The sequence below is a fragment of the Prinia subflava genome, chromosome 2, assembly GCF_021018805.1.
Source record: "Prinia subflava isolate CZ2003 ecotype Zambia chromosome 2, Cam_Psub_1.2, whole genome shotgun sequence".
NCBI classification, from domain to species: Eukaryota; Metazoa; Chordata; class Aves; order Passeriformes; family Cisticolidae; genus Prinia; species Prinia subflava.
This window is the reverse complement of record NC_086248.1, coordinates 34474134-34488325: the sequence shown is the minus strand read 5'-3', so window position 1 is coordinate 34488325 and position 14192 is coordinate 34474134. Positions and strand designations below refer to the sequence as shown.

At 38.5% G+C, this 14192-nt stretch overlaps 1 protein-coding gene across 17 annotated transcripts in view; it reads left to right on the top strand.

Annotated features, from left to right (window-relative positions):
• Nucleotides 1-14192, top strand: part of SNAP91 (synaptosome associated protein 91) — a 64136-nt gene that overhangs the window by 20827 nt on the left and 29117 nt on the right. For all 17 annotated transcript variants that reach the window (XR_010079217.1, XR_010079216.1, XM_063389561.1 and 14 more), the window contains exons 4-11: nucleotides 597-672; nucleotides 2441-2543; nucleotides 4125-4218; nucleotides 5380-5491; nucleotides 6819-6925; nucleotides 8156-8197; nucleotides 11257-11327; nucleotides 12693-12720. Coding sequence is in view for 15 of the 17 variants with exons in the window: in XM_063389561.1 (XP_063245631.1) it covers nucleotides 597-672; nucleotides 2441-2543; nucleotides 4125-4218; nucleotides 5380-5491; nucleotides 6819-6925; nucleotides 8156-8197; nucleotides 11257-11327; nucleotides 12693-12720 (633 nt within the window). In the remaining 2 variants the exon portion in view is untranslated. The remainder of the gene's footprint in view (nucleotides 1-596; nucleotides 673-2440; nucleotides 2544-4124; nucleotides 4219-5379; nucleotides 5492-6818; nucleotides 6926-8155; nucleotides 8198-11256; nucleotides 11328-12692; nucleotides 12721-14192) is intronic.

The window sequence follows — 14192 nt, the reverse complement described above, 5'->3', positions numbered from 1 at the left end:
GACTTCAGTATGATGGTGAAACAATTCCTCCCTGGCTGTATATAAAGTGTTTTCATGCAATGAACTTCTCACAGTATAAATTCTTACTCCTATTTTTTGATTCCAAGTTTTGGTCAATGTTCTCATCTGATTTCTCTAACTATTTCAGGCTGTTAGTCCCAGTGTTTGATGGGGGGCTTTGCTTGCTATTAAAACAGGCCCTCAACTTGGCTGAAACTGAGGGCTGCTGGATTGAGAAGTCTGGGACTAGCCTGGATATGTGCTTTGTAAGCAGATAAATCTTGAGCTCCCTCAAATCCCTGAGAATTAAACATTTTTATTGTTCCTTTTGCAATATATTTTGTGGTTTGCATGTAATCTATTTTTTATATATATGGTAGAATATATACAGTAGAATATTCTGCTAGAATCAGTAGAGATTCTGACTAAAAGTAGTTAGTCTGAATGGACAAAACGTTTTGGGGAAGGTATTGTGGGCTAAGACAAAAATCAGTGGTTTCATATTGTATACTGGAAGTGGACTGGTAATCTTGGTGCTAGAAGGTACAAGGCCTTCAGATACAGCCTGTGATAAGGAAAATTACTTTGTATTGCAGAGATTTATTCAGTACCTGGCATCTAGAAACACATTGTTCAATCTCAGCAATTTTCTGGACAAAAGTGGATCTCATGGTAAGCCTACTTATGTCTACAATCTTAACAAGATTTTAAATAAGATATTATTGTTAATTTGCTCCTTCGTTCATCAGATATAAATAATGTGCTACTGAAGCCTTTCTATAATAAATACAGGAGCACAAGTGAACTGCTGAACAACTTGAGAACAATATTTCTCATCTCCTGCAATATTTTTACTCAAAAGGTGAAACTGTACAAATCCTCAAGTGTTGGTTGAAATCTGGGCTGGGTCAGTTGTCTCCTTAATGCTTATGGGTGTTAAAAGTTGAAATGGATAACTTTCCATTTAGTTTTTTGGGTTTTACTCAGTCTTAAATGGTAATTCAGTTGTTTGGAGACACTGTGCTTTTTAGGCATTATCTATAACTTCTTAATGGTAGAGCTGTTGGCACCAAAAGAACCTGTTGGTTTTGATTTGACTTGATTTGAGTAACGAATTTAGAAAGGTCTGGGCAGAAATTAAGGACTTGTTCCCTCTGAATCTTAAAAAGCCTACTTTTCCTTCTGGAATTATTAGTGAATTTTCCTGTGCCCTCAATTAACAAAGGAAAAGCTTGTTTCATGGTAGCTCTATCAGAAAAGAGGGAAAATATAATTCTTCAGCTGTCAGAGAGTATTTGTAAATTGTATGCAGACTACAGACATGCTACAATAGTGGGCAAATTCAAAGCAATGCCACATTATTTCATCTCTTGATGTAGACATGTGACACCAAAAAAACTTCAGCATCTTTTCGATGTGGTAACAGAAGGAACAAAGCTAAACAAATACTAGGGATGTGTTCGTGTAGGCTAAACATGATATGTGTGTATATATATATGCTCAAAGACACTGGTGTTTGGCAATAATGAATTCTGTTAAATGCATGCATTTGTATTATTCACTACTTTCTTTAAACTTGAATTGCTGTTTCATAGATAATACACGGTGTCTCAGATAATGGGGCATCAGATTTGGTCGTGTTATCCTTGAGTTGGCAGGGATACTTAATGATGAGAAGTTTTAAGGGACAATAAAGTCAATGACTAAATTGAGGAGTGTGGATTTTTAGAAAAGTAGCAAAAAAGGGACCTGAATTGAAGAGGAAGATGAGTTGCCTTCTGCACACATTTCTGTGGCTTAGAGGAAGAAACTTTGGAGGAGAGGCTGTAATACTGAGTGCTCAGATGTCATAGGCTTGAAAGTCACTGGAGTTTTTGAGGCACCTTGTACACTATTATGTACCTTGAACATTTCTGGTGTAACAGTTCAAGGGAGGCAGTAATCTCTGTGGATGCCATCATGATTGCTTTGTTCTGGTAAATCAAGTCGGGAATTTTGAAGGTCCATGTAGGAGTTGGAATGGCTAACATACATGAAACATCAGGAGTGTTTCACTTGAGCTGTGTCCTGAAAGGCATGTACCAGTTCAGTAAAAACTTTCTGTTAAATTGGTATTTTTCCCTGTTAATAGAGGTGTAACTTTTTTGCCATCAAGTAATGTTACCCCATAACTATGTAGGGGCTTCCAGCAGGTTTCCCCCAGAACCATGCCACTGATGCATTGCATGAATCTGTTGGAAACAGAGGACAGTGGTAGATTGTTTTGGTGTACCACTACTGATTTTTCTTCAGATGCTGAAAGATGTCTTGTGATGCCTTTCTGTATGTGAAGTTGCATAGTGGAACAGAAAGCACATAATCTTGGGGTCTGTTGGTTGTATATTATCATTTACTAAATGTCCAAAGAAGCATGAAAATTAAATGTGAAACTTTTTTGCAGGTTATGACATGTCCACCTTTATAAGGCGTTATAGTAGATACTTGAATGAAAAAGCATTTTCCTACAGACAAATGGCTTTTGACTTTGCAAGAGTGAAGAAAGGGTAAGCAAAGTTTAGCTGTGTAAATTAATAAGGTTGTTTGACCCATAAAAAATTTATTTGTGGCATTACACTTAGTTTTAGTTTCTCAGTGAATTTGTTGTTATATGCTTTTTGTAGCTACAATGAAAAACCTGATATTTAAAGTAGTAAGACAAATATTGAAGACCAAAGTAAGGTGCCTTGCGAAACTGGGAGCTTTCAGTGCTAGGTTTAAATCTTACCCTAATTAAATTTTGCTGCAGTGAGGCTGTGTTGGAGAAGGAAACACTCTTATGTTTAGGATGTCCCATTACTCTCCAGACACTTTCCTTAAGAAAGATGGCTGATTGTAAACAAAGCCTGAAGTGAATGCCTGAAGTTCTTAGCAGGCAGCAGAGCAAACAGTTATAAACCAAACAGAATAAGGTTGTAAACTGCTTGTTTTATTTCCCACAAGAACTGTGTTAAAAAAAAGGTTGACCCAGCCCAGAGTAGCATGTTAGTATTTATCAGAATGTTTTTCCAATTTCTGATTCCTCTGACTGGGACTTTAAGGGCTCTAGATGGCTTCTTGAAGCACAGTTGACACAGCAAGTGGTTTGACACCCACTGAAGGTGCAGTTTGATTGAGTGCATACTAAAGATGCTCCTGCTAAGCATGAGTTGCATACAGGCTCCTTCTGGCAGTTCTGGTGTGTTCTGCAGCTTGGGATTCTGACCTGTTAATGCAGGCATTGTTACCAGGCTGTTCTCTCCTGCTTCTCAAACAGCCAGAAAGTGCAGGGTCTACCATGACAGCTTCGCTGTGTAGCTGGATGCCATTCCCTTAGTGGAGACCATACAAGTTAGCTCTTGAACACTTGATGTTAAATAAAGTTTGGGCTGCTGGGGATCCTGCTATTCCTGCCTTGCTCTAAATTCCTGGAAAGGCTTTCTATGCCTGTTATTTCTGGTGCTCAGAACAATGCATACCACTATTCTTACATATTTTATGCTATATTCTGAGGCAGAACAAGGTACTGCTTCATAATACAGCATCAAATAAGTAAGAATAGTGGTATGCATTTCTGGTCTGCCTATGTATATCTGTCTGCAGCCAGAACAAGGCAATACATAATGATGGTTGTGCAGGTTCGTCATAATCAGAGATAAAAATGACCATGTTTGAAGACTGCCATAAGACTATGGATGACACTTAAGAAATGCTACACATCCATGGACATGTCAGCAATGAGTTGTCATTAGTCATTCATAACAAACTTTGTGCACAAAGTATATCAGTTCTCTTAAGTACTTCTATGGCAGTATTTCTAGTTAGTCATTTAAGCTCCCAGTGTCATCTTCTCATAAAGAGATCAATCTCTTGCATTCATCACTCTAACACAAAACCTTTCCTCACTTGCTGTCAGGAGGGGTGGCTGGATAAAGGATTTTTCATACTGGCTCTCCTGATGAGATGAGAAGCAGGAGAATCAGACTGTGCTTTTGAAATGGTTTGAAATGAGTTATAGATGCTTCAAGCATAGATTTTAGACAACAGATCTGTTTGGGGGAAGGGAGAGAGGAAACAGCATGTCTTCTAATCTGTATTCCCTCTTGCAGAGCTGAAGGTGTAATGAGAACAATGGCTCCTGAAAAGCTGCTGAAGAGTATGCCAATATTACAGGAACAAATTGATGCACTACTTGAATTTGATGTATGTATTGAAGCTGACCTATTATTATCACTGGGCAGTGACTTATAAATGATGTGTTATTGTGAACACATTTCACCTTATAGGTAATGCTTTACTCGTCATCCCTTAGTGAGGGCCAAAAAATCCCCTTTTCAGTGTCCCACTGAGATACTGTGGCCAAGGATGGCCCTTGCCCATTTGTATGAAATGCAAAGATTGCATCCTCAGTTTTGTAGAGAGAGAACTTGGGAGTTTCATCTTCTGCATCAGTGAGGAGGAAGAAATGGACGAAGCAGGGAGACTGAGCACTGTGTTTTCTGCCTCTTGGCAACCAACTTCTGTTGGAGGGGAGGGAAAACCCCATTAAAATACCACATATACATTGTTTGGCTTCCTCAAAATCTTCATCTGGTTTTCAGCTGTGAACTAAAAGTTTAATCTAGATTGTTCACAGAAAAAAATGTGTACAATATATTTATTATGTCATGAATGCTGGTGGGATTGTTTATCTGACATAAGGATAAAAACAGGAATCAGTTGTTGTAGGAGCCACAGTGTAACATTTCAAAGCAGTTTTGGAAGGAATTGGTTCTTCTGTTGTTGCTGGGCAACAAGGTACACTTCGAGGTGGAAGGCAGAGCCCACTACAGCTCTCAGAGGAAAGGCTTTGAAGTACATCTCATTGTGCTTTCTGTTCCTTAAATGGCATAGGAATTGTGATAGTGCTCTCAGAAGAGGAGACATTTTTAAGGAAAGAAAGACCTTTTAATAAATGAGCAAATATTTTCTTCCCAAGTTAATGTGAGAAAGGATCTTGACATCATTAGTCCAAATACATTATCTCACAGACTATTTTGTTGAGCTCTGCTGTAAACTGACATCTTTTGTCCATTTCATTAAAATTGTAAACAGCCTCTCTGCCTTCCTCTTCTTCCTGAGAAGTGAAGGAGACAAGGCTAAGATGTTTACTGTTGATATAGATACTTCTCTGCTGTAGTGAGTTGTTTTGGAGTGGTGAAGAGAGCAATCCTTGATCTGCTAACCAAAGCTTTTGTTTAGTGTCTTAGGATGAAAACTTCAGTGCTTGATTCTGTCTGTAACAGCACCAAATACCTGGTGTAAGCCAAAATGTTCGGTTGCATTTGACACTGGTTTTGTAAATAACTGATATTTTATTTGTAGGTTCATCCAAATGAACTGACAAATGGTGTCATAAATGCTGCATTCATGCTTCTGTTTAAAGATCTCATCAAACTTTTTGCTTGCTACAATGATGGGGTTATTAACTTACTAGGTAAGTAACCTGGCTTTTATCTCACATACCATACGTGAGTGAAGAATCAGTTTCAGATCTGCTTCAGTTTTTTTTACTTAACTTTCATTAAAGCTACATCTTTCTTGACTCATCTACTCTGAAAGGAGAGAAAATTTTTAGCTGTACTTTGCATTAGTGTTTACCTGAGGCTGGATCGTCACATGCTCTTGAAAGTGTGTAGATGGATACTTTAAAGACTGACCATCTCTGTGCCTAAAGAAATGTACAGTGCTGTGTGAGCATGTGTAATATGTCTTGCAAAGTTAGAAGCTTTTACATTTTTAAGATGCCCACATTCTTCTGTTATGTATCACCGAATCAGTTAGGTTTGAAAAGACCTCTGAGATCATTGAGTCCGTCCTGTGACTGCACACCACCTTATCACATAGACCGTGGCACTGATCCAGCTTCTCCTTAAACACTGCCAGGGATGGTAACTCCACCACCTGCCTGGGCAGCACATTCCAATGTCTGAACACCCCTTCTGTGAAGAATTTCTTCCTAATGTCCAACCTAAACCTTCCTGGCACAGCTTATGACTATGTTCTCTTGCTGGTTGCCTGGGAGAAGAGACCAACCCTCACCCGGCTATAACCTCCTTTCAGGTAGAGAGTGATAATGTTATGTGATAGCCTTGTATAAAGTAATATACTCCTGAATAACATTCCTGATCTGCCTGAAAGCATGACTGACAAAACTGGATCCCCTCCACAGCCCTACCTACCATCAACCTACAAAGTGTAAAGGAGGCTGTGATCATGTTCTGAAGCTCAGGCAGCCTGGTGTTATCACCAGCATGACACAATGGGTTGAGCATAAAAATTCAGTTAAAAATTTCACTGTCTCTTGCTACTTAAAGCGTAAGCTTGGGTTGAAATATGTGGCAGCTGTGTTTAATAATGGACATAAATGGACTTTAGAGACCTACTTAAGTGAAAAAAGTACAGTTCTTTGGAGTGAAGACAATTTGGAGAGGTCATATATTAGTATATGTTTAAGTATCCTTAATTATTTTGAACTCTAAGTTGGGTAGCTACTTTACCTGCTTACATTTCAGGCTTTAAAAAAGTGGTTGACATCACACACGATGCTGTGGCTAGCTGGGGTTCAGTTTTATGGTCTATATAATTGTGTAGCAGCTCAGCAAGCCCAGCTTCTAAACCATACCAGTCAAGGGGTACCATTAGATTAATGTCCAAGTAGTAAATGGTAGTGTAGTGTCATATTCTTAACACATGATTTTTCTGAAAACGAGACTTGCTCATGTATGACATCTTAACTGAAATTTACCACATTATTTTTTTAGAGAAATTTTTTGAAATGAAAAAGGGACAATGCAAAGATGCTCTTGAAATCTACAAACGATTTCTAACTCGAATGACCAGAGTATCAGAGTTTCTTAAAGTTGCAGAGGTAAGTGTCTTTTGGTCTTCTGGAGGCTGGCACTTAAGTATTTTGTGATTTTGTTTGTTTGTTTGGTGCGGGGTTTTTTTTGTTTGTTTTTGTTTTTGCAGCAGTATATAATATTAATTGCACTTGTTAAGCATCTCTCTCAGTATATGTATCTTGAATCCATTTGATCCATCCAAGTGGATCTGGATCTTGGATCTGCATCTTCAGGTCTTGTAGTTAATCTTGCTTAGGACTTCCACATGTCTCCGTGATGCAGCCAAACTCAGCTTTCCTGGTTAAATTAACAGATGACATGACTTCCCAGGTTCCAATATTTTTGAGAAATGCTGTGATAAATGTATGCTTCTAGGACAGGGTTGAACATTAGAGGAAGATACAGCCATTGGGAATAGAAGCATGCAGATTTTTTAAGTCTGCTTTTTTAGTCTGTGCAGCCAACATTAAATGTAATGTGAGGTTTTCCTGGTTTTGTTCCTTGTTATCATCCTCTTATGTGGATAATAGGAATATTACATGGTTAATTAACTCCTTTGCTGGATTCTCATTTGGTTGGCTCAAAGGTTGGCTCTTTGGCACAGGGTGCACATTTTCCATGTTTCATGCTTCCTTATAATGGGCAGTAGTAATGAGCTGAATAAAAGTTTGTTTCTTTGCTAATTCACTTATCTGTGGAGAAGCCTGATAGACTCCTTAATGACTTGTGATGTCAGATGTGAATATTGAACTTGAGGGATCAAAGTACTTTAGAGTCATGGGTCAGCTTTTTGGACAGGGTTTATGGTGACTCTGCTTCAGGATTATGTGGTGCAGTGGAGCTTGATCTTCTGCACAAGCTGAGCTATCCATCACTTTGAAGAACCCTAGTGTGAAGCAACAGGGCTATTAACAGAAGATTGCAGACTTAGACCTTAATTTGCTGTTCTCTGAGACAATATGACCAGTATATGACCAGTGCATTTCAATATAGAGTACGAGTTTCATGTGTGTGATATCAAACTCCATTTTCTTATCCTTTTATTTTAAATGGATATTTAATTTGTGGGGGAAAGTAAAAGACTGCTGCAGGTTGATGAAGGTAGCTACTGGAAAGATGGACATGTCTTTTCTAAGTTCATAGTATTTTTCTAAAGACAGGGTGTTATAGCTTGAAGAGCAGTTCTACTCAAAATTAATGCCTGATGCAGTGGAATAATGCACTTAGATTTTACCTTTACTCCTTTATCTCCACAGCAAGTTGGAATTGACAAGGGTGATATCCCTGATCTTACACAGGTAAGCTTCTCTTGTAGTGTTTTTGGATTTGTGTAATAAATAAAAGTTCTGTAATTAGGAAAGTGCACCAGGAATGCAAATGTCGGTGAATTCATACCACCTACCATACTGTAGCTGCTGGTCCATTTTAAGTATCACTTGCAAATTGGCCTGGGTGCCTGGCTTTGTGTTTAATGTGAGGCGAATATTTACTTAGGGGAGGAGATCCATGCTGAAGGGTTCATCTGTGGCAGTTTTGATGCCAGTAAAATTGGAACAGAATAGCAACGCAAACTACTCAGCAGCTGCAAGCCCCAACTGTTCATATAGTTTTTTTCACACAGTTTTTGATAGCCTCTTGAAAGCCTGGTTTGAATCAACATCAGAATAGTGTCTCTCTCATTTAAATGCCACTTAAAAATCCTGAAAGTGAGACATTGTGAGAAGGTGGAGATTATTAATCTTTGTGGATTTCAGATATGATGGGGCTATAAAGTCTGGCCACTCTTTCAGCAGACAAAAGCAGCGTTTGCAATACCAGACCTAATCTTGAAATAGGTGACATAGTATCTTACCCTAACTCTGTACCTCAGGAGCTCTTTTTTAGCACAGTGCAGCCAGTAATTAAATACACTTACAAATTTCTGTGTCACTTTTATCTGCTTCTGCTTGAGTTGTGCCAGCCTGTTCTGTGTCATCAGTCAGTGCTGCACTTGCTCCACAGCACCTTAGTTATCACTGCTGGGTGGTCCCTCCCACCCCATGGGCCAGCACTTTAAAACAGAACAGTTCTTTTGGAAAGAAGGGGTCTACAGTGATCATCTCATCCAACATCCTGACCACTTCAGTCTCTGTTCAGTCCCTCACAGCTGTGTTCTCCTGCTTGGGACTCACTGGCTAAGGCCTGCCTGAAACATGCTGTATAGCCTATGTGTAAGACCTCAACAACATATTTCAGAGAGAAACTAATAAAAGGTGAATAGTAAAGCTGAATTTCAGCTAACAATTAATACACAATTCTATGTAGTATCAATGGTATATCTAAATTCCTGTAGCAAGCCATGGCAATAGTTGGTAGTACTCTGCAAAAAGATGGTTGTGTTGACACTCCATGTGTACATACTCTGTACATCTAGACAAGTGGTCGCATTAGTGTAATTCAAGTGGATAGTTGTGATCTTTGGACTTTATAGTTTGGCTGTGAAGTTTTGGAGGCAGAGAAGGCATCTTAGCAACTAAACATCTTGGCTTGTTTTTATTTAGTAGCATTTCCTAAAGTATGACAGTTTTGCCCCTGGTGGGGAACCCATATCTATGGTTCCAGCACAATGCTGACTTGGTAGATTATCTAACGTTAAAGCAGTATCTAGAAGAAATTGAGCCATGTTCAGTGTTGCAAATTGGGTACCAGATAGTATTTGCTTTCCAGATTGTTGCATCTGGGTAGAAATTTTCTGAAGCTTCTTCTCTGAGTTGTTTATAGATAAGTTTTATATTACCTTGCTGGTTTTTAAGAAACCTGTGACTAATATATTTGAAAGCTATTTAAAATGTCTAGAGGTAACTGGTAACAGTAATTCATGCAATCCTTTTTTTAAAATCTTTTTTTTTAAAAACATAGCTTTTACTTATATGTTAAAGTCTCACAACGGATATCTTAAAATATAGCCCTTTTGAATAGGTAGAAGTCTGAATCTCTCTGGATTTTTTAGTTTGTTTTACCTTTCTTCTTTGACTTCCTGCAGGAGAATTCTTATAACTAGGTTGCTTGTGTTTAACCAATTCTTATTATGCCCAAATGAATTAAAAGTTAATAAATACGTCTGTAGAACCAGCAAGGTCAAGATGTTCCTTCATTGCTTATATACATAGGATGTATATAAACTCAGTCTGTCACTTAAAATTATTTTGAGTGTTTTAAATTTCTAGATGTGTTCAGTTAGGGGTTTTAATGCTGAAATCAATATGCAGGCACTGCAAGTACACAGCTGTGCGTTGGTACTAGCAGGTGCTATGCATCCTGAAATATCTGATTCAGCCAGCCAGCTGGCTTTCCAGTATAGGAGCAGTGGATAGGCTGTTTGCAAGCATCACAAACTGCCTGGTTTGATAATTATGTCTGCCCTGAAATCAAAGATGTTATTTGTGAAAAACATCATAGGTATTGCTGTCAGGAGTTGTGGTTGATCTGAAAGAGACTGATACAGAGAATTCCCTGTTTAGAGACTGATGAACTGAGGAACTTGTAACCCAGATGAAATATTCAATTATTATATGCTGCTGTGTCTCTCAAGGGTTTCTTCCCTGCTTTTTGATCTTCTAGGAGTCTACTTATCCAGACTCTATTTTTATACTGGAATAGCTAAGCCCAGTGTGCATTTACAACTACTTTTTCTATCTGCCATTGTAACAGCAAGTGCCTGTGGGTATTGGCTGCTGACCACAAAAAGTTTGCTTAAAATAAAACCAAAGGGATGCCTGAAAGAGCCTAGTTTTTTATAGATGTCTGAAGTAGCACTCTTTCTGCACTTCAAGGTAGCTGCACAGTAACCTGTGCCAGGGTACCATTTTGAGAACAGCTATAAAGTTTTGTAGTGTTGGGGGTCTTGAGCCAAAGGTAGCTCATTCTAGAGGCATTGGAAAGGACTTTGTTTTGTTTAGGCTGCAGATGCTTTCTAACCCTCTGGTCATGAAAGGGGTGTTGGGTAGTCTGACAACAAGCAAAACTAGCTGTTATCTTGAACCTATGAATCATAAAATCAACCCTGTGGATGCCTGTTGTCAATGTTTAACACTGATTTAAAGCATGATGAGCATCACATCCTGGATTTAGGCTTCAGGTGCTGCGTAGTGGAGGTAAATGTTTTCTCTCTGGAAATTTGGATGCAGTAATACATTTTTAAAAACTGGCTTTGCCTGAATACTTCTAGCATGGAAATCCACTGTTTCCACACCGATGTAAATAAAGTAACTGCATGGGCACACACATCATGGAGTTCAGGGAAGTTGGTGCTGGATTTCAAAGTGTGGTTAGATCACTGCAATACACTGAGGGGTGTATCTTTCTGTTCACTTTCAAGGCTCCCAGCAGTCTCATGGAGACCCTTGAGCAACATCTAAACTCACTGGAAGGAAAGAAACCTGGCAACAAGTAGGTATATATGTTGTACCATGTATCTAGGCATAATAGAGGGAGTGTGTGATTAGTTGATGTTTAGGTTTGCCTCCCCCAACCTCCATTTGACTCTTAGCTAGAAAATAAGACAAGGCTTTTCCTTTCCTTTACAAAGTCATCTTAATGGCAGCCTTTTCTTTAATTAATGGTGAGGGGGGAAACACACAGAACAACTAGATGCTTTCCAAAATGAACTGAAATTACTTGAGGGAGAGTAGAATGAATTGGGGGTTTGTGTGCTGCTAAGGCTTTTATCATCAAATCTATTTCTTTTCTAATGGTTTTGCATCTTCATACTAGATACTTGCCATGGCTAAGTCTAGGAAGGATTAAGCTAAACCTCTGCTTTCTCTTTTACTGTTGCTATCCTTGCAATTTAGCGAAGGGTGAGTACATACCTTTACATATCACTTGCAGGCATGGTTATGTGTATTTTTAAAAGATTTTCTGGAACACTTAGAAATAGATATTTTCTTTGAGTTGAGCTAAACTGTTCTTTGCTTTTGTATGTCGTCACTAAGTTATTTTTTTGTCATTTCTGTGATTAGAAAATCTGGAAATCTTCTAATCTGTTCTATAGCTCCTAGGACTTATCCAATTCAAGTAACTTATGGGATGGATGCTCGTTCAGTACAGATGCAACTTTATCTTCTACTCCTGCTTTCATCTCTTAGATCAAAGCAGCTCTAAAAATATGTTGTAGTGTTTTCATATCTCATAATGAAAGCAAACAAATGCATTGACATGCGTTTTAAGTTTTGATTAAGGCTCTGTCAGTTACTGTTAGTGTGATTTTTGTGCACGTGGGAGAACTTTCAGTTTGAACTTTCCAACTCACTGTTTTCATACTTTTAAATGTAGTTATTTTCAAGTAGCTCTGGCTTTCTTAAAAACCGAGCAGGCTTTGAAAATTTGCTGACACATTCTCAGAAGACTTATGTTAGATAGCTGCTTCAGTATTGATGGTGTTCTGCTGCTGTTGCATGGTTTTCTAATATGGTGACATCTTGCCCCAGCAACTCTATCCTGCTGGGTCCTGTAGGCCCCAAAGCAAGATATTTGCATGCATCTCTGCATTGCCTCAATTTAGTAGAACTTATTTAAAAGGCAGAATAACCCTGTGATGCCAGTTATCTTAAAAGATTAATTTAAGATTTGAAGTAAAATTTGCATTCCTTGTCTAAAGTGGCACATGGAAGTTTGAGAAATGTAGAGGGCATGCAATTGAAGAAATCTTCAGAAAGCTTTCATGCTTAGGTTTTGGTCTTTTGGAAGGAGTTTTGATGACCAGAAACATAGTTTCAAAGCTGTACTTACCTGAAAACACCCTTTTTTTTCTAGATCCGGGGCTCCTTCTCCTCTGAGCAAGGTAAATACTGCCGGTTGCTGTACTAGATAATTCTTAAGATGGTATAGTTTAGAACATTGTAAAGAGTTAAATTTCCATCTCTTAATCTACTTTTTAGACTTTGCCACTTCATTGACAAAATTTTATCTTTTAATGGCTTTAGAAATAGTGCCCCCATAAGAGCATGCCACTGATCTGAAGGGCTGCAGTGCTTGTCAGAATGCTGAGGAGCTTCACTTGAATGTGATGATTGCTCCTTGTGAAAGCATAAAAGAGACACATATTTTTATCTCAATTTTTTTTTTCTTTCACCACCTTAATTCCCACGTCACCAAGAAACTTGCTCCAGAATATTTCTCCTCCAAATCCTTCACTCCTTCATTCCCTCTGCAGCTCTTTAGAAGGAAGTTCTGACTCTTTTAAAACCATGTTCATGTGAAAGGCCAGGAAGAAAGTAAGAAAATTTTCATCCAATATATCTAGTTTCAGAAATGACCTTCATTAGTGAGACTGCTGACTTCAAAGAAAGAGTTGCCAGTGAAAATGCCTTGGTTTGAGTGTCAGATAAACTAACGAGCTTCAGTTTAGTAATAGTAGCTCCTGGTATCCCTGGAGCATTGCCAGGTGCCATAGCTGTGTCTCATAATGGGCGCCGTGGAGGAAAAACTCAATAAAATCGTTGGAATCTAATGCAGGGCTTCAGTGCTTGATTCTAGAGAGAGCTCTTAAATATCTTTCTGAAAAGTCCTCTACTAAAAAAACCCACAACAAAACCAAATGAAAACAACAAAATACAACCCCCCCAACTCTCCTGTTTAATACAAGAGCAGTTGGTGGGAATTACATGGTGGCTCAGAAAGTGTTCGTACAGCTTTAACCACATCTTCCTTGATGCACATGAGGATTTGGGACCATTATAGTCTCAAACCTTACTAAAGCTTTGAGGAGAATCTAGAAAGCTTATACCCATGTGTTAAAGTTATGATGATGGGATGGCAGTAGAAGAACTCAGGAGAAAATCTCTGCAAATTTGCCATTATTTTTCCTTCTTGGAAGTGATCAGAATGCAAACAGTACTAAAATAAGGACTTGTTTTCAGTTGTTAGGAAAAGGATCTCTCTAGCATGTGAGATGCTGTACCAAAGCTTACAGTATCTTTTAGAATTAAATTGACACTCTACAGGGTAACTTGAGTCTTCAAGTTCACAGAGGAGTTGCAATATACTCTTCTGGGTGTCTGTCCTTGCCACACTTGAAGTATCTTTATCCAGAATTGGAGCAGCTAATGAAGCAAAGTCGTAGGATGAGCTGTCTTTTGTATCTTCCCAAGAACGTAACCCTGAGCATTGTTGATGGCTCCTTAAACTCTCTTTTGAAGATTTGCAAACACTTAACTAGTTTCTGACCGTTCCTCTTCTCTCACAATTTCTGTGGTTAGAGTACTGAGGTTGTGGACAAATAACTGTTACATTCCATAGACAAAATGAAGAGTC